The 21,328-nt window shown below is 37.6% G+C and overlaps 1 protein-coding gene across 1 annotated transcript in view; it reads left to right on the plus strand.

Moving 5' to 3' along the window:
* Window positions 1–16,757, plus strand: part of LOC107526073 (catenin alpha-3) — a 285,926-nt gene extending 269,169 nt beyond the window's left edge. Inside the window, exon 7 of the mRNA XM_016198423.2 lies at window positions 16,470–16,757. Coding sequence (XP_016053909.2) covers window positions 16,470–16,757 — 288 coding nt within the window. The remainder of the gene's footprint in view (window positions 1–16,469) is intronic.
* The last annotated feature ends 4,571 nt before the right edge of the window (window positions 16,758–21,328 follow it).

Genomic DNA, 21,328 nt, shown 5'->3' on the forward strand with positions numbered 1-21,328 from the left:
TAAGTTTGTATATTCCTAATTTAAATATAGGGCTTAAAGTATTTGTAGTTAGGTATAATGTGTATGGTATTTATGTTATAGCTGTCACTGAAAAAGTGAATGATAAATGTATACAGGACTCTCTTTTGGGCTCGGGCAGGTTAATGAGGAAAGGGCAGTAGATTGAGCATTATCTACCTGGCACCTGACCTGTGGGCATCTTTGGGATCATGGAACAGCAGGAGTGGCGTGAGCTGGGGAAGGCACGAGGATTTTGACAGGCTGCAGACCCCCATTCACTGGTCCTCATCGTGAATGGATTTGGAGATGGGGGTCACCTTACCTCTAGCAACCAGTCAACAATTTACCAAAGAGCCTCCTTAGAACCACCAATGTTTAGAGAATCATACTGAGCGCTGATGCAGGTGCTGTATTAACTGAGGACCCTGGTTCTGAAGGGATTTTGTGCTTTTTGGGGGGAGTATCAAAAAGCTTTGCCTTACTTTAAAAGTACCCTTAAATTGAGATGGTGGATGCCCTACACTTTTCATCAATAGAAAGAGTTCCCATTTCCTTTTGATTCATGTAATTCCCAAGGATATTTTGAAGTTTCCACATACTTTCCCCCCTCCAGTTCTTCATATATGGAAATAGCAGCCATGGCCACAGTTAAGTTAAATGAAGACCCTTTAAATGTGATAATTTCTCACCCAGAGTACAGAGAAGCAACCCTGTTCATTTTTACCTAAATTAGTTTTCATTGGCACCTGATACTTCTTTCCCATGATCTATCCTGATATTTACCCGTTAGTCTCTCTGGATGAGGCACTCCTTCCAAGCTCTAATTTTGGTCTTCATATCCAATTACTTTTTCCTTTGTGCGCAAGGAAAATGGACAGAGTCCTTACCACAGTTCTGCTTGGCAGTCAGAATGGAAAACTAGTGTTTTATGGCACTCGGATTAGAAAAGTCTGAAATGGAATCTAGTGATGGAATTTTCCTTCATGGCATTATGTATTGATTAATTTAAAGTATATAGTTTATACTCTTTAATTGCATATCATACTACATAAGATCAATATCTAATTGAAAATAGTCTGGTTATGTTGATGCCTTCTTTTAACATTAATTTTATTTTTAATGTTCTGCACCTACTTATCAAAGCTATGAGGCTGCTGTCATTAGGGATGTGTAAGACACCTGCAGCTTATAAAGTTATAAAACCCAGTTGCCTTTTAAAATCTTCTATAGCCCAGCCAGTGTGGCTCAGCTGGTTGAGCAACGTCCTATGCACCAAGGACATTGGTTCAATTCCCGGTCAGGGCACATGCCCGGGTTGTGGGCTCGATCCCCACTAGGGGGTGTGCAGGAGGCAGCCGATCGATGTTTCTCATCACTGATGTTTTCATCTCTCTCTTTCCCTCTCCCTTTCTCTCTCTCTAAAATCAATAAAAACATATTTAAAAAAAAATCTTCTATAATGATAAAAGCTGGATTTGGGGGGGCTGAATTGTCAAGTACTTTTGTAATCATTCCCTCATCACCTGAAGTTCTGCTGCATCATTAAACACAGCATCGCGTTGGTTTCATTCTTGTCAACGTGCACGACACAAGAGCTTTACGAAACTGCTGCTTCTCAGTCACTTTCTTTTCCCTTCTCCGTTTTTCTCCCCTCCTTCCCACCCCCATCCCTCTCAGGCCCCTCCTCCACGTCCCTCCCACCTTTTCCCCTCCCCCTTTACCTTTTTTTGCATTTCCTCCCACCCCCTGTCTGCCCTCCTCCTATTCCTCCTTGTATTTTACAAGCTCTTGCTCCGTAGTAGAATGACTCCTCTAAGTCAGGTGGATTAAGCACCAAGGAAAAAAGTTAGGACCTTGGTAAAAATCTCCCGATCAAAGAACAGCAGAAGGAATGTTCTTGGTTTAACATTTTTTCTGACCGATGTTTGAGCATGTCGTTCTATAAGTAGTAAAGCAAAAAATACCTGAACAGTGTGGTAAGTGCATAAGTAATTAATTTTTTGTACAGTATTCTTAATTCGGAAAGAACTTTAAACCAGAGACTGACCTTTCCAGTTGCACATCTCTTATGAACAGCACCAGCACTATCCTTGAGTCAGAAAAGGAGAGAGATATAAAACGGAGCATAATGGAATGATGCTTTGATGGCCCTTCCCATCTTTCCTTTCAAAATTCTTTTTCCTCGGGGCATCTGCTCCCTCCTCTCCCTCTGATGCCCAGCATCTGCACCAGAGCCACCCAAGACTGGCTTCTTACTTTTCGGGACACTGATACGTGTTCTCTGGAGCTGCCTCTTTTTAACTTATTCCCAACTAGCCATCAGGGAAAGGACTTGACAGAGTGAGGCCTTAATGACCGACAGCAGAGTAAAATTGCATCCATCCCCAGTGGGTGTCTTTTGGAGGCGCTCGTTTAGGAAAATAGTGCTGTTAATCTCAGTCAGCCAACCACCTTCGGCATAGATACAGGCACCCATCTTGGTTTTATTTTGTGGGAATTTTTCTAAGCAACAAATGACAGTAGAGAGATACTGATTTCTTCCCCCTACATGTAAGGGTTGTCCCTACCTTTTATCTAGTAAAAGAGGCTAAATGGCTGTCATAACAAAAGAATCTCATGTTATGAAAATAAAATGAAAAGCTGTTGTCATGTGTAGCTATTTGAGTTTAATAGTAAAGAAATCACAAGTAGAATGAAAAAGTTAGTTCCTCAGTTGTATTAGCCACAGTTTAAGTATTTAATTGTTACGTGGAGCTAGTGGCTGCTGTACTGGCCATTGTAGATAGAGAACATTTTCATCATCACAGAAAGCTTGGACAGCGCCCTAGAGTACACAGTCAACACAGTTTCGTCCCAATTTCTTTTCAAGACTGTTGTCTTTATAAAGAATCTAAAATGATTATTTTGTGGCACTTGCAGGTAAATACATTCTAAATATAGATTTTCGAACACAACGACGAGAGCAATATTTTTTCTTTAGCCCCAGTTTACTAGAAAATCACTTAGAAATGTTTGCTTTAACTTAATTTTAACTATGTATTCACCTCCAGGAGACAAGCAGATTCATAATCCTTTTCATGCCAAGAATATCTTTGTTGGTCGTAACTTTAGAACATTCAGAATATCATCTCTACAATCTTTGAACAGCAGCACTCTAGGAGACCTGAGGAAGGGGTAGGGCCCACATCAAGAGCATCTGAAGGATGCTATTATTAAGAAATTGTTACTGACTAACAGTGGTATTCTCAGTCATCATTTTTCAAGGGATTATAGGGTAGTTAGTCACAGCTGTGAGTTTTACAGTTATTAGGTATGACCGTGCTGCATTAGCTACTCTCTTTCTATGTTATACAATGCACAATCCTGCAAATGGGATTACTTACTTTTTCCAGTTGTCCCATTTGTATCTCTTCTCTCCTCTGCCAATGAGTTGTTTTCTGGGAGAACTCCACAGGCATAACCACTGGCATAAACCTTGGAAATGGCAGGAACTATTCAAACGTTTGTTCAAATTTTGCAGATTTATATTCAGTTAGGTTTGTGATCATTAAACCTATGGACATAGAAGGTAGGACACCCTTGACATTACTGAGAGAATTATGAATATGGGGAGTGTATGCTCTATTTTTAGTGATGTTATTGTGTGTAAAAGTCACTTGTATTTTCTCTAAGTTCACTGTGGAAAGGATAAATCAATCATCATTGCTTAAATATTTTTAGGATATTTTAGACATGGTTTAAATACATACCACGAACAGAGATAAAAAACCATGTAAACATGTTTTCAGATAGTTATTAACAAAGACTTGCTGCTTCATTGGATTATATTGCCTCAGTTAACAATATTCTGGTAAGAAGATATACCAAGATTCATTCAATTTTATGTTTAATATTACAACAAAAATCAATATTCTCTTGGAAATGTTTACAAATTTTTTTGTTATTTTTTTAAATTTATCTTTATTGTTGAAAGTATTACAGGTGTCCCATTTCCCCCCCCCCCCAAATGACCCTCTCCACCTCGCTCCCACCCCTTCCCCAAGCCTTCACCACGTCATTGTCTGTGTGCATGAGTTATGCATATATGCATATAACTTCTTTGGTTAATCTTTTCCCACCCTCTACTCCCCTTCCCCCTTCCCTCTGAAATATGATCGCCTGTTGCCTGCCTCAGTGTCTCTGGATCTATTTAGTTCATCAGATTCTTTTGTTCATTAGCTTCTTGTTAAAGAAGACCCTTCAACATTTCCTGTAGTGCTGGTCTGGGGGTGAAGAACTCCTTTAGCTTTTTCTTGTCTGAGAAGCCCTTTATCTGACCTTCAGTTCTAAATGATAGCTTTGCTGGGTAGAGCAATCTTGGTTGTAGTTTGATGTTTTTCATCACTTTGAATATTTCTTGCCATTCCCTTCTGGCCTGCAAAGTTTCTGTTGAGAAATCAGCTGACAGTCGTATGGGTGCTCCCTTGTATGTAATTAATTGTTTTTCTCTTGCTGCTTTTAAGACTCTCTCTTTGTCTTTAACCTTTGGCATTTTAATTATGATGTGTCCTGCTGTGGGCCTCTTTGGGTTCCTCTTCTTTGGGACCCTCTGTGCTTCCTGGACTTGTAAGTTATTTCTTTCCCCAGGTAGGGGAAGTTTTCTGTCATTATTTTTTCAAATAGGTTTTCAATTTCTTGCTCTCTTTCCTCTCCTTCTGGTACTTCAATAATACTAATGTTGGGCCTGTTGAAGTTGTCCCAGAGGCTTCTTATGCTATCTTCATATTTCTGGATTCCTTTTTCTTTTTGCTCTTCTGGTTGGGTGTTTTTTGTTTCTTCATGTTCCAAATTGCTTGATTCTCAGCGTCCTCTACTCTACTGTTGATTCCCTGTAAATTCTTCTTCATTTCAGTTCGTGTAGCCTTTATTTCAAATTGGTACTTTATTATGTCATCGATTTTCTCAGTTATTTTCGTCATACTCTTACTAATATCTTGAGCATCCATATAACCATTATTCTGAACTCTGTATCTGTTAGCTTGCTTGGATCTCTTTCATTTAGTTCCTTTTCTAGAGATTTCTTCTGTTCTTTCTTTTGTGACATGTTTCTTTGCCTCCACATTTTGACTGCTTCTTGGTGTTTGTTTCTATGTATGAGGTAGAGCTGCTGTGTCTCCTGGAATCTGTAGAGTGGCTTTGTGTAGTAGGTGTCCTGTAGGGTCAAGTGGCTCAGCCTCCCCAGTCACCTGAGCTGCACCTTCTAGGTGGTCCCCTGTGTGGGCTGTGTGCACTGTCCTGTGGTAGTTGAGCCTTGGTTGCTGTTGGCATCACTGGGAGGAACTGACCCCCAGGCCAATCAGCTGTGAGGACCAGATGCAACTACAGCCAAAGAGCTGCTGTGCTGGAGACACCCCTATGGAGCAGGATTTACTTCAGTGGGGCTTTGGTGTTCACCAAGTGCGCCCCTTGAGTGTGTCACTCGTGGATGTGGTAGGGTTGTGATCCAGCGTGGTCGAGTCTGACCACCAGGTGCACTGTCTCTGGGGCCTCCTGGGAGGTGCAAAGTCAGCCTGTGCCAGTGCCTTGCCCAGGGCCACCCAGCATGAGCTACACAGCAAACAGTAGTTGGCTGCTACTTGTGCTGGCCTTGGAGGTGCCCAGGAGAGGCCCAGCTATGAGCCAGTGCAGGCTGCCGCTAGGGCCAGGCCTGGGGCCACTTATCAAGCCGTATGGGGCCTGCTGCTGCTTGTTAGAGAGATTTTAGGAAAGTCCTAAGCATGAGGCTCAAGAGGTCACTTGCAGAGAAAAGCCCCTGGAAATGGCCTGGATGAGCTGCAGGTGGGGAGGGGCGGGGCCTCCGGGAATCACGGGGCGGGGCCAAAGGTGTGAGTCAGGTGCTGGCGATTCAAATATGGCGCCTGCCTGCGGGCTGTGTGCGGGTGGACTCGCCAAAGGAGCCAGGGCCTCCGCCAGCCCTTCCGTCTGGGAGGAAGCCGCCCCTCCAGTTCTCTCCCCGACTTCAGGCAGGTTAGTTCCTCCCCGAGTGTCCCGGGTCCTTTCAGGCCGCTGCCGGGCGCTGGGGCTCAGAGGGAGCGTCCGAGTGAGTCCGTGCCGGGCCCTTTGAGAGGAGAGTCTGGGGCTCCCGCAGCCTCCGGGACCCTCAGGGACAGTCCCCGCTGGTTTCACAGCAGACAGCAGTGGGGACGTCTCTTCCCGGCCCTGGAGCCCTGGGCTGGGGGCCTGCTGTGGGGATGGGACCCCTCACTCCTTCCGGAAACCTCTGCTGCCGAGATGTCCTCCCGGGTTTACCCTGTGGCACTGGGTGTGGGCCCGCCGCGGTGTCTCCGATTCAGCCCCGATCCGCCTCCGTCTCTGCCCCTCCTCCCGGTCTCGGTGCTTCTTCAGCTCCCTGGTTTTGGGGCTTCTGTGCAGCCAGATCTCAGGAGGCTCTGAGTGCTGGTGGTTTGTATTTTAGTTGTAATTTTGATGTGGTTGCGGGAGGCGGCGGGTGCTGTTGTTCTCTACGCCGCCATCTTGTTTCCTCCTCCCCAAAATGTTATAGTTCTTTTAAAAAGAGGTTTTAAAAATAGGAGAATTCTTGAAAGTTTATTTTATTTTTTATATAACCAGATAAAAACAGAAACAAACAATTCATGATGTGGTGCTGTGCATAGATCAGATTGCTGAATTCTGACAAAAGTCTGCCTAGGAGAAGACGTTACTGCCTCAGGTGCAATAATTCCATTGGAATTTTTATTGGTGTTCTGGTAAAACCACTATCACAATACTCATTAGGGTATTTACATGTTCTGTACTTATTATTTAGAAAAGAATTTAAAGGGTATCTATATCTAATTTATTTTATAAGCATATCGAATGTGTTTCAAAGATATTTTCTATTATGTTAATTAATACATGACAGAATGTGAGTTATGTACATTTTGACAGTATAGCTGAATATGCTGTTAACTTTGTATGTAAATCACACTCATTTACCAAAGTGGTATAAATAATGTGTTGATCATCTGGCTAATTTGTGGTTTATTTTTTTCCTTCTTTTACAGTTTTTATATCTAAAGCGTGTATTCTTTAGATGAAGGGGAGATGCATTAAAATAAGGGATATACTAGACAAGACGGAGCCTGTGAGTTCTCTGACTAGTGTTTTCTGTTGGTAATCATAAGGAGAAATTTTGTTCCCTTTTTATCACTTGCTCTGAAGATTGATAATGTAGTTGTTTGAGAAACTCATTTGTGCTGTGCGGTTATTATTTTTGCTGCTCCCAACTTGAGGCGTAGCACGTGTGCTTGTGAAGAGAACTGGTACTTGATTATAATCGTAGTTACATCTCTTTTGATAGGCAATTTCACTTGGGAGAATAGGTGTAAGATTTTTTGTGCTTTGAATGTAAATCGGATCAATCTCATCATAGAATATAAAGTGTGTGAATGATGTGTAGAATTTATTACATCATGTTTATTAAAAACAGAAAACTATTTCCAACCGTATTGATTTTCTGCTTCAGCTTGTTTAAGATTTTTTATCCCTTCCTACGTGTCCTGATCGGGCCTGGCCACAGCCTTGCTCAGAATCTGAAGTATGTTGGATGATTAATAAATATTGGTGGGCCGAATGCCTGCCCAGCTGATACACATCTGTGGGTTATATAGAGTATTGTGTTTTAGGAAGTGTAGCTTCCTTCATATACTCTGTGGCTCTGTTCATGTGCAATAGATGGTACTGTATAGAAAGGTAAAAACAGTATTAGCAGGAAGCTGCAAGGTAGGGTCAGCCCCACTGGATATTAAAATGTGCTATAAAGCGGCATTAAATAAAATCTTATGTGATAGGTATAGGTTTTATTTTTGCCACTCTACCATTGATGAAGTAAAGGCCTGCACAGTTTGGACCACTTTCTCAATGTGAGTAGAGGGCCAGGATTCACGCTGAGGTTTTCTGCTTCCAAAGCTCTACTGAAAAAGAGAGCCCTGGTACCTTGAGGTCATATGTCTTTATTTTTTTAAAAAACACATATTAACTGAATATATTTATAATGATGAAACCCAACATAGCAAATTTAAAATCTTTTAAACTAATTAATATGAAAACTTGATATCCTTTGTCATACTCGTAAACAGTGGAAGCAGTATTTTTTTCTATTATGAGCCAAAATAATTAGTTAAATAATATCTAGATTCTAAAGGAATAATAAATGTTTGATTCATAATTGCCCTTTTCTTTTTAAAAAATTAAGAATTTTTAATTAGTTTGTAGTTTCATAAATAATACACAATTAGGCTATAAAAAAATTAAAACTTTGACTAAAATCCTAATATGGGTTCTTTTCAGAGATAACAATTGTTATGGCATTGGTAGGTTTCCTTTAGACTTTTTCCTAGGGTCTCATATATATACTCAGAGAAACTCTAAAGTGTGGCTGTGTGCTTGTTTTTTTTTTTAAATATACATGATGTCACTGTACATATTCTACAACTTTTGTTTTTTATTCTATAATATATTATGACATTCTTTCCAGTTTATTTTATATAGTTTCACTTCTCTTTATTCACTTTCAAATACATATAGAGCTGTGATCTCAGTCTTTTAAAAAGTTAGCATTGATTTCTGTGTCTCTCAAAGGCGCAGAGATTTCTTTCACCATAACTCACATTGATTCAATAGCCCTTACATTACACGTTCTCTCCTGAAAGACTGGCTTTAGGCTGTGCAGCGAGAAAGGAAAATGATCACCAAGGCTGATTTAAACTAAAACTGCTCCAGCGAAAGAGTTAATGCATTTTTATCTGTTACTATTTGGGCTGGTTATCACACTCTCAGTCCATGGGTCATATACATCTTTTATATTTTAAAATATTTATAAGTGTGCTAGTGATTTTACAATTTAATTGTAATCATTCTTTTGCAGGGCCTGCTTTTCCTGTCTTTCTAGTCTATAGATGAATGCAATATACATTCTCATTCTGCTTGCGCAGACCTCTTCCCTCCTTTCAGGTAGTTTTCTGTGTCCTGTTACAATGTGGATTGGGTGCTTTAACTATTTTAGGGGTAAAGTCCATCTTTTCCCTTTGGCTTGTTTTCAGGTTAAATAGTGCCCTGCCTCTTGCTCTAAGGTGCACATAATTATAACCCTGATGCCTATTCAAGTCGACCTGTTAAGATCTGGACAAGGTTATCTTCAGATTTTTGTTCTGTGGGAATTTAAAGCCTTCCCTGAGAATCCTGTGAATCCCCTAGAGCTCGCTTTTCCTTCATCTTTATCAGGATTCTTCACCCAGTTGTCCAGAGTTCTGCCTATGCTTAATTTTCAGTACTTTTAAATTATATCACACATCCACATTGCAGTTATACGTTTATGTAATTACTTGGTTACTGTTTGTCAGTTTCTCCAGACTGCGAGGCCTGTGAGGAGCACAGGGGATGCTCTCCATCCACGACTAATTCCTGGCACGCAGAATGCTCTCAACAGAGACTCAAAATTTAAGGAAGGAATAACTGAAGAGGACTTGGGACTTGAGGTCAGGGCACAAAAAGAGAAGTTTGCCTTCCAGAGACAGAGGCAGGGGTGGGAGGAGAGAGAATCCTTGAACAAAAATGGGAAGAAAAAAATGATGATAAGACATGTTGAGACAGAAGTAGAGAGGTTTCATCCCAATTTCCCCTGTGTTGTAGAAAGGGTGTGGGTTGGGGTTATATAATATCGGATTAGTATCCTAAACCTTCCTTTTTAAGAGTAGTATTAGACAAGTTACATAATCTTGCTCACCTGCAGTTTTCACATTTATAAATTAATGATTATGGTTGATAATGATTAAATAACGCAATGAAAGCAGTATTTCATAGTAATAACATGGAACTGAAAATAGACATATTCGAACAGAACCTTGTTTCTCCTACTTAAGAGTTGAGTGATCTTATGGAATTTACTTAAAGTCTTCAATTCTGAGAAATAGCATGAAAAAAAACCGAGGAATCAAATGTATTAACTAAAGAAGTTACAAGTTGTGCTGAAAGATATGAGCGTACAGAGGACGATAATGCTGTAGATATATTTGTTTATAGCTAATGAGCCAGGATTCAAATGCAAGCTAACTGCTCTCAGGAGTTACACCTGGTTTCTTAATCCTTAAACTATACTGCTTCCTAAAATACAGCAATCAAGTAGAAGGCAGTGAAGTTAGAACTCCTACTTTTTTGAAAAGCATTTTTCTGTCAGCAATCAGAATGTTAGGGAGGTAAGTGTATATTGGGTAGAACCTAGGAAAAAGGGGAAATACATTCTGTGTTCAATAGAGTGGGATCCTGAAAATGTAACATCCTGTTGTTTGTCTTTCATGGAATTAATGCTGTGAAAACACATGGAAAGAATGGTTCAGTACATTCCTATACTAGTTTAGAAGAATAATTCTTGTTTTTAAAAAAGAGAAGCTTTGTTTTATAAAACACTTATTGAGGTAGGATTGACGTGAAAAACTGGACATACTTAATGTATTTAATTAGATGACTTAGGGGATAAATATACCCTCTGAAACCATCACAGCTATTACTGTCATAAACATATCCATCATCTCCAAAAGTTTCCCCCCATATCTATCATCATCATCATCATCATCAGCAGCAGCAGCAGCAGCAGCATGGTAAGAACACCTAAGACCTTCCCTCTTAGCAAAATTTAAGTATATAATACATTGTTGTTAGCTAGAGGTACTGTGCTCTCCAGATCTACGAAACATTTTTATTTTGCATAACTGAAACTTTGTTCCCTTTGACCATCACCTTTTTATTTCCCACTCCCAAAAGCCCTTGAAAGCTACTATTCTACTCTCTGCTAATGAGTTTGACTATTTTACATTCCACATGTACTTGAGATGATACAATATTTGTTTTCTTTATATGTCACAAATGGCAGGATTTTTTCTTTTTTGAGGCCAAATAATATTCTATTGTATCTATATACCTCATTTTCTTTATTAAGCATTTATCAGTGGATATTTAGTTTGTTTCCATGTCTTAGCTATTGTGAATAGTGCTGCAACGAACATGGGACTGCAGGTATCTGTTTGAGGTCCTGATTTCAATTCTTGTGGATACATATGCCAAAGTGGGTTTGCTGGATCATACGGTAGTTTTATTTTTAATTTTTTGAGGAAACTCCATACTTTTTTCTGTTTTGTACCAAGTTGCATTCCCACCAACACTGCACAAGGATTCTCTTTTCCCATGTCCTCACCAATACTATATATACAGGGTATCCCCCCAAAAATGTATACATACTTTAACAGCTGATAGCTCAATTTTGAAAATGAAATGTACTTTAATAAACACTGTGTTTATAATTATTCAAAGTATGTATACATTTTTTGGGACATCCTATATTTATCTTTTAATAATGGCCAGATGGCCATTTGTATATTATCTTTTGAGAAATTCCTATTCACTTCTTTGCCCATTTATAAATTATTGGATTTTTTTTTTTTTTTTTTTTTTGGCTATTGAGTTGTATGAGTTTCTTATATAATTTGAATATCAACCTCTTATCAAATATATGATTTACAAATATATTTTCCCCATCCTGTATGTTGCCTTTCTATTTTGTTTCTTTTGCTGTGCAGAAGCTTTTTAGTTTGTTGTAGTCCTACTTTTCTACTTTTGCTTTTGTTCCCTGTGCTTTTGGTATCATATCTAAAAAATCATTGCTAAGACCAATGTAAAGGAACTTTTCTCCTATGTTTGCTTCTAGGAGTTTTATGGTTGCAGGTCTTAAATTTAAGTCATTAAACTATTTTGAGTTGTGTTTTTTCTTTTCTTTTTGTATAGTGTAAGGTAAGGGTCTAATTTCATTCTTTTTCATGCATTTATCCAGTTTTCCCAGCACCATTTATTGAAGAGACTATACTTTCCCCATGTGTGTTCTTGGCACATTTGTTGAAGATAGTTGACTGTGTATATACATGAGTTCTCTATTTTTGAGCTCTCTGTTCTCTTCTGTTGGTCTATGTGGCTGCTTTTATGCCAGTACCATATTGTTTTGATTACTGTAGTTTTGTAATATAGTTTGAAATCAGGAAGTGTGTTGACTATTATTCGTCTTTTGCGGTTTTATGTGAATTGTTTTTTTTTTGTTTCTGTGAAAAATGCCATTGGAATTTTGATAGGGGTTGCATGGAACTGGTAAATTGCTTTGGGTTGTATGGACATTTTAACAGTATTCTTCAAATCCATAAGCATGGGATATTTTGCCATTTGTTTGTTTATTGTTTTATTCTTCAATTTCTTTCATCTATGTTTTATAGTTGTTAGTATACAGATCAATCACCTAACTGATTAAATTTTTCTTAAGTATTTTATTCTTTTTGGTGCTATTGCAAATAGATAGTTTTCTTAATTTCTTTTTCAAATAGTTTGTTGTTAGTGTATAGAAATACAACTGATGTTTGTATGTTGATTTTTTTATCCTGAAATTACTAAAATTGTTATTAGTTCTAACAGTTTTTAGATGGTGTTTGCAGAGTTTTCTGTGTATAGGATCATGTCATCTGCCAACAAACACAATTTTACTTCTTTTTCTTTTCAATTTGGATGCCTTTTATTTCTTTTTATTGTTTGATTGCTCTGGCTAGGACTTTCAGTACTATGTTGAATAAAAGTTGCAGAAGTGGTCATCGTCTCATTTCTGATGAGCTTTTCACTGTTGAGTATGATGTTGACAGTGGCTTGTTATATATGGCCTTTATTGTGATGATATACATTCCTTCTGTATTTAATTTGTTGAAAGTTTTTTAAAAATTTAGTTTTATTATTGAAAGTATTACAGATGTCCCCTTCCCCCCCTTAACACCCCGCTCCCGCCCCTCCCCAGGCCTTCCCCTCGCTATTGTCTGTCCATGGGCTATGCATGTATGCATATAAGTTCATTGGTGTTTTGGATGGTATCCTATAAGTCCAGTAGGCTTTCTTTAATTTTTTTTTCTTTTTGTACCTCTGACTAGATAACTCAAATGATCTTTCCTTCAGTTCGCTGGTCGTTTATCCTGAATGCTCTCATCTGTTGTTGAACCCCTCTAGTGGATTTGCAGTTCAGTCATTGTATTATTCAGCTCCAGCATTTCTGTTTGATTCTTTTTTACGGTTTCTGTCTCTTGGTTAAACTTCTCATTTGTATATGTATTGTTTTCCTGATGTAGTTGATTTGTGTACCTGTGTTTTCTCTTCTCTCATTGAGTTTTTAAAAAGTGGTTATTTTGAATTCTTTTCATGGCGATTAGTAAATCTCCATTTCTTTGGGAACAGCTACTGGAATTTATTTTGTTCCTTTGGTGATATTATATTTCTTTGGTTCTTCATCTTCTTTCAAACTTTGCATTGTTGTCTTTACATTTGAAGAAACAGTCACCTTCTGAAGTCTTCACTGACTGGCTTCAATAAGCCCAGGTAGAAATACTGGAGTCTCTCAGATTCTTTCTGTGAATGCAGCTGCTCTGTTCCTCTTGTTACCCCTGAGAGAGAAGTCTTAGACTGTGTGCCTTCTCTTGATACCACAAACCCAGGCTGGCTGCTGAGAGCACCCTATTTATTTTCCCTAGGGCAGTGCCTCGAAGTGTTTAATGTGTACTCTGCCAATCTAACAGGTCCAGCTGGATGCTGATATTCGTGTGATGTTTGTGGGACCTCAAATACATCGTCTGCAGGGGAGTATGGGTATTGGCTACAGCATGGTGTGGTGCATGGAGTGCTGGGGGTGCACATCATCTAGTTGTAGGGTCTGTAGTTTAGGGGTCCTACTGGATTAGTGGATGGAGCTCTTGTTGAAGTCTGTAATGCAGTTAGTAGGATCTCCTGCTGGTTGAGATCCATGCACTGGTTGCTGTGAGCTTCTATCCCTTTTCTCTGCTCTTTGCTGTTTCAAAATTATTCAGCTCTTCCAATCCCTTCAGTGTTCTGGGTGAGAAGAAATGGAAATGAGCTCCTTGGGCAACATCCCAAAAGGCTGGGGAAGCTGAGTGCTCACTTTGCTCTCACTTTCTCCCATGGGAGACGTTACTGGTCACCATGGTCTCTTTTGGCCCTGAGCTGTGCTGCCTTGGGAGAGGAGTAACATGGGTAAAGTGAAACTGTTCTTATCCTTGTCAATGCTTCTATTCTTTTATTTTTTGCTCTATTGGGGTGTTGAAGCCTCTCAGCTATACTCCCAGGCTTCCATAAATGTATTCTCATTCATAAGTCGTTGTGAAAAATTAATGTTTCTGTGGGGGTGTAAGGTATGGATATTCTTATTTCATCATCTTACAGAAATCCAGAAGAGAGAGTTCTTCATTACAGTAGGTCTCAAACATCTAGTGGTATTTCACAGAACATTCAAGTTATTTTTAAAAAACTTATCTTTTTATTGATTTGATGACAAGGTTAGTAAAAACTGTTATAGAATGTGAATAGTATAGTAGTCTAAGAGGGATCAAGAGGCAAGTGTGGGGGTGTCAGATGTCAGAGCAGATGTCAGATGTCTGAACTCTGGTTTGAGTTTAGGTGAGCTTTACAAACCTGAGGAGTCTTAAATGTCAAGCAAGTGAAAATCCAAAGGCTAAGATAGTTTGAGGAATGGCCTTGTAGAACAGGAAATTGAATGACTTAATCATGTAATAGAGACTGTTTTCTGAGATAAAACCACATCCTGAAATTACTCATTTCTTCTTGTGATTCTTACAGGTAAACAGATTTGAAATTTAATTAACTTCTTGTATCATCACAATACTGGACACATGTTAACTGTTCCTATCACATCTTCTGATTGCAGTCAAGCAATCAAAGAGCAATTCTGTTGCCCACAGTGTCTCTTCTTAATGATGATATCACATTGGAGGGACATTTTAAAAAATGTTTTAATTGGTTTAATTATTGATATGAAACATTGGAGTGGAATGTTTGTACTAAATTAGTGAGCCAAAGGAAGATACGGTAAAAATGGTAAGTGAAGTAAGGAGATAGACTTAAATGTAAGTGAATCCTTGACTGATGGCCAAGCCCAGGGTTGGGATTATTGTCTCACCCAAAAGATTATGCATTGGATAACAAAAATATTAAATATGGCATTTGTAAAATTTATATCCTTTTTTTCTCATTTTTCCACATAAAAGAGTTTATATTTTTATATTATATAATATGTGAATATTACATAGTACTATTTTTTCCTAATTGTTTTAAAACAATTTCTCTTTCTATAATAATTTTCTCCTCCTAGCCTGTTCCTGGAGTTACAGCTTTTAAAATTTTATCCTGGCTACTTTTGACCCCCAAATGTTTATTATAATGTTATATATAGTGCAATGATCAATTTAAGATTTTATACACACATGTACACAATAGACAGAGCTCTCTCTAGATATGTGCATATATAAAATTATAAGATTATACAGTCTGAAGATCAGTGATGTTCAGTGTGTGTGTTTGTGTGTGTGTATAGATTTACACATGGACACACATTTGAAGATAATTATATGATTTCATTTTATGTTAAGGATTATTTGGAGAGCTTTTATTCAATACTAACTCTCTAATTGCCACATTATATGCCTAAATGTTGGAAAATCTTCCTCTCTTAATGTGTTGTAGTAAAGAACTCTTAGACCCTCACACCTTTCATCTTTTCTTCAGAGACTATAGGTTATCTCAACTTCTATTGCTTGGAGACATATCTAATGGAAACCTTAAAAATACCATGTCAGTTTGCAATAATGGGAAATAGCTGGAAGTTATAATAGATGAATAGAAATATGGAGTTTCACTTTTTCAATGACTAATCACAATTCAAAATTCTTTTGGATTTGTTAGTGTTAAAGTTAATTAGAGTAAGGCGATTTACAGTAAGGCATAATGAAATGGATATTGAATTAGGTATTATTAGACCTGGATACTTCTCTGAACTTTACCATTGCTTGCTCAGTGACTTTGGGTAAAACAGTCTCAGTCTCACTCATCATTAGTTTAATATCTTGCTGCCCACCTCTTTATAGTATTGTCAGGATTTCATTATATGTGTGAGAATATTATGTAAAAATGAAGTTCTATGTGAAGGTGAATATTGTAAATAATAATATGCCATGACTGTATTAAGCATTCATATTGTTTTTATAACAGTTTTATGAGATAAGCAATGTTAATATTCCATCTTTACAGATCAGGAAGGTGAGTCTCAGAGTATGTAAGACCCCTGAGTTAGCTCACACTGTTGGTGAGTGGGAAAGGCAAGACATGAATACAGGCCTGTCTGAAATTAGAACTGATGCTCATAATTGAACAATTTTTGTCACTCATCTGAGTAATGATTGCTACGTATAATTATACACGAACTGGGTGAGGCAGTAAAATGCAATTTTCTTTATTATCACATCTGAATTCTAAATGCGAAAACAATATTTAATATTCTTAAAAATAGGATACTATGAAATTCTAACCATCCAAATGTGTTTTTTCTTTAGAATTTAATTGTCTTGGATCCACTCACGGTGACTGAGGAGGAAATAAGACCATCACTAGAGCAACGTCTTGAAGCCATTATCAGTGGGGCTGCTCTGTTGGCTGACTCTTCGTGCACGAGGGATTTCCATCGGGAGCGGATCATCGCAGAATGCAACGCCATTCGCCAGGCTCTCCAGGACCTGCTTTCAGAGTACATGAACAATGTGAGTAACTGGTTCCCCCCATTCTGTACATTGGGTATGTGCTGGGTTTCTTTCCGTGTACAAAATGTGATCAATCATAAATGAGTACTTGACTTTACATAGATTGTCTTTCTGACTGGGTTCTGCTTCAGTTGCTCACAGAGGATGGCAGTGAGAGAGGAGTTTCTAGGGATGGAATCCAACCAGAAGGTTCTTTACATATGATTGCTTTGTTTGAAACAGTATGTAAATATTAATTGAAGAAGGGAGCCAGGATTGGAGAAAAGAACCTGGAGGTGACATCAATGAAAGGATAGAGAAGATAAAGAAGGCGAGTTTCTCGGGCTAAAGTTGGTGCATTTCTGTCAGAATTTAGATAGTATGAGTAAAGTCAAAAAATTGCTACAATTTTTGAAGGTATAAAGAGCTCATGTAGCTCAGATGGCTCTTAACCCTTTTCAAAGGTTGACATAATGCCATAGATTTCTGGCAGTTTTAACTGCCTTTCAGGAATATTAGAAATGCTGCCTAAATTTAGACAAATGCAAAAATATTTGTTTCAAGGTCTTTTTGGTTTTGCTTTTTATATATTCATATATGATATATTAATTCTACATATATATTTACATTCATCCGTGGGGTATTTATCAGTAGTCTTACATTCCAGTTTAGTGCCATTTTTAAAATGAAGGAAGTCTTGAAGCCATTGTCAATTACCTACTGATCAGGAAGCCTTTTTCAAACAGTAGAGCTCAACGAAATGAAAGGTTTGTAATGGAAATGTTTTGTTGATTGGCCTTATTATAAATGTAATAATTGAAGGGTTCTGAAGGAATGTTTTGAAAATTATTAATTTCAAAGCATATAACTTTTTTGGGGTGAAACTGAAGAATTGGGATTGTTCAGTATAGATAAATAATTTATGTGAATAATTGATATGTGCTAAAATTAGTGAGTTTTAAGGACTTTTCAACACATTTGATGTATCTCCATGTTCTTAATATTGGATGGGTTTGGCTCCTGACCAACAATCTCTTGCCTGTCAAGAAATCAAAGTTGTAAAGTAGATTTTGTTAATAAAAAGAACATGTTAGTAATGTTATGTCCTGCTTCTGAAGCTAGAAGCATGTAGTATATACTCAGTTAAAGATTTTTTAAGGGAATGCATCCATTACAAGAAACTCAGATCACATTGTATTGGAACTCCTTCTCTCCTGATCTGTGAACTATACTTACCTTGATAGATCAAAATAGACTAAAGTTGCATGTAAGTTTATCTATAAGTTATAAAATTATATATTCACTTTACCAAACATGAAGTTATTTTATTCTTTTAGATACAAACACAAACAGATGCATATGCACACACTCACACACATACCTAGGCAAGGATGGCTACATAATTGTGGAGCCCAGTGCAAAATGAAAATGCAAAGCCTGTTGTGCAAAAGCAGGGGGGAGGGGGAAACGCGATTTCCTTTATTCACAGTTTCAATTGACCTGAGAAAGGTTATTTTTATTTGCTATTTAATGTTAGGTTCTCTAGAGCATAGGGATACTTGTGGGCCTGACCCATTACCCCAAACCACCCTGACTTGTGCCAAGAACCCTACCAGGAGTGAAGGGTGGCAGCAATCACTGTGTAGGGGAACAGGTGGCTGAGGACCTGTCCCTGGAAAACACTGAGAAGCAGGACTACATGCAAGTCTAAGGTATATGCCTCATTGCCCCATAGGACTTCACTTATATACACAAATTCAAAGGTAAGGCTGTTAAGAATATCAAGACTGTGGCAGCAGAGCCTTAAAGGCAAAGGTAGGCCTTTTGGAGCAAAGGTCCCTGTGCACAGTCACAGGCCCCTGAAGTTGGTTCTGTACATAATAAACTTATATCACATAAAAATAGCAGTGACTTTATGGCTTTCTTCCACTTTGGCTTAAAAACTATTTGGGTTAAAAATTACTCTGACCAACGGCGAAGTTATGGGAGCATTCTGCCCTGGGTGCAATCATTAAGAAGGTGCACTGTTTCTAGAAATTTATAAATGATAATAAAACCAACTAAAAGTTGGTCCACTTTATATTATCACCCTGCACCACCAACTAAATGTCACTGATAAAATGTTTTTCATAAAATCTTTCTGTTTCTCTAAGTTCTAAACAATTGCTGTGGTTATTGTTGTTTTAATAATATGCGTATATGATTCAAATGAGCACATTTTTATGATTACCCTTTAATAAACTTTATAGTCTTTGTAGATTGAAAAAGTAGATTCCAAATAAACAGTGATGACACAGTAATTGTAAAGACAAAGAATTAGAAATAGAGTTACTTCAATTCTGTTCTTTTATGTGATCACTTGGAGTTTTGTTTTTAATTTAAAAATTGTGATAATGACACTGAATTGTGAGGGGTAATGTTTTTGTTAGGTAAATGTAAACTTCATGCATGAAATATTTCATTGAATTTGAATAATAACTTTGAAATTTATTCTCCTTTCGAAAATTGTCTGTCACTTTGAAGTTAAAGAACAGATCAGGAAATGAATGGTTATTACTCATTATTACTGAGTTGTGATTTTGTTTTATAGAGCAGAGAGAGGTGTTTAAAAAGTACGTACTCCAGATATCAAATATGCTAAGCCAGGCCCTGAAAATACATTTGTACTTTCCTATGTCTTATTGCTTTTTTACTTAACGAGGATTTAATCTGAGGTTCAGTTTCAAGGACTTTTTGTCAAGTACACAAAATGTATGTTACTAATATCCTTCTGTTAGATATTTTCATTTTAAAACAAAACAAGGTAAGTTCTGTGTTAGAAGAGTAAAGTGGAAAGCGACTGTTTCAGTTCTAATAAATAGTTGAGATTAAAGGTAAGTAGCTTTTTTTTTTTTAGCTTGGCCAGATACTTATCTTAATGTTGACTTTTTTAAGGGTAAACTTAATTGTAGGAATCCAAGTATTTCTGGGTTATTTAATTGATTAGATTGCATTACTATTTATACTTAATGGAGGTTGCTTTCTTCTTTCTTTCTGCTTCCCTGATGTTTCCCCCTTCCTGAAAAAGGAGTGCAACGCCCCCCGCAATGCCTGCCCTCCTGGCATATCCCCTGTTAGAGCTCTGATCCCAGATGCAATTCCTGTTCGCGTGTTGCCTCCTCCACTAGATGAGAGCTCTAGGGGAGCAGGGACTGTGTTCCTGGCCCTGAGCACAGAGCCTATCAGGTAGCGGGTGCTCGGTAATTATTATTTGGATACAGGTAAATTGAATTTAGTGCATACTTCTTCTCAGTCTTTTAAATTAAAATGACAGTGTGCCTGAAGCAATTATTTTGAAGTTTATTTATTGTATTTATATGATAACTGTGGAGAAAAGATGGAGGGAGGGCTCATGGTGAGAACAGGGAGAGAGGGAAGAGCACAGAGGTGGGGGGGCTGCTTCTTTGGGTGATCTAAGTATATTTATGTATTCTTTTCTCTTAGAGCATAATGTTTAATACTTGTTGAGGAAGGCTTTTTCTTTTTGGAAATGAAAGACATTGTGTGTGTGGGTTAATGTCTGGTGATCTGTTGTTGGTATAGAAGTCGGAGTGGGAGGAACTAAATTTATGTGACAGTGGTCCATGTAGTCAGAAGCCCATTAATTTACACATCATGGTAACAGTTTATTGATGAGTACAACCAATTAATAAAAAATATAAATTTAGAGTATTATGAAAAAGCACTCCAAAAGCAGTGTAATAGTTTCTTGTCATGTAAAAATGCAGAATTTTAGGCTTAATCCTAGTATCTGACTGAGCCAATGAATATTGGAATTAAAAGCAGGAACCAATCTGGAAAATGGGGGGTAAATTTTCAGAATGTATTTCCAGGTTTATTTTTACTCTGGGTTTATATCATAAGTGATGCTTCTCTATAGCTGTTTCATCATCTTTTATGAAAGGGAATGAACTCAGATCTTGCTTGGTTCTCTCAAAGATTTTAGGACAGCTCCTGTAATTAGGTCTTCAACTTCCTAGTTTTAGGAATGTTGCGTCTCTTTTGTTGGACCTGGTTTGCTTTTCCAATTAGTAGCTTTTGTAATTGAGCTATATCGATAAAGTAAATACTTGATGATAATTCAGATACAATAAAGATAATCATGAATACTTAAAGCAGGAGTAATATTTATCAAAACCTATAGGTCTTTTATGTGAATGTGGCTTCAAGGCTTCAAATTTGCAAGTCTGTGGAGCTCAGAGAAGTGGGAAATAAATGCGGTTTATGTTTTCTTATCAGACTCAGTTCACATGACCAGTTTGAGTGTAAATAACTTTACCTCCTTAAACAGATCAGTAAGTCTCAATCATTTTTTTCACTGACGGTATTGTTCAGTAAGTTCATTGTCTTCTCACATTGATAAGAAGCTAGTAGGAAATGAGACCAGATGGTTCTATAACAGATAAAACAGACAACCACTTAACACTATAAATGATTATATATGTTTTCCCTAATATTTTTTTTTCTTTTAAATTTGTGTATGTGTATGTATGTGTGTGTGTGTGTGTGTATGTGTGTGTGTATATATGTGTGTATATATATATATATATATATATATATATGGTGTCCCCAAAAATATAAACATACTTTTAACAGCTTATTTCTATTACATTTTGTAAAATGAAATGTGTTTTAAT

The sequence above is a fragment of the Miniopterus natalensis genome, chromosome 14, assembly GCF_054644295.1.
Source record: "Miniopterus natalensis isolate mMinNat1 chromosome 14, mMinNat1.hap1, whole genome shotgun sequence".
Taxonomy (NCBI): domain Eukaryota; kingdom Metazoa; phylum Chordata; class Mammalia; order Chiroptera; family Miniopteridae; genus Miniopterus; species Miniopterus natalensis.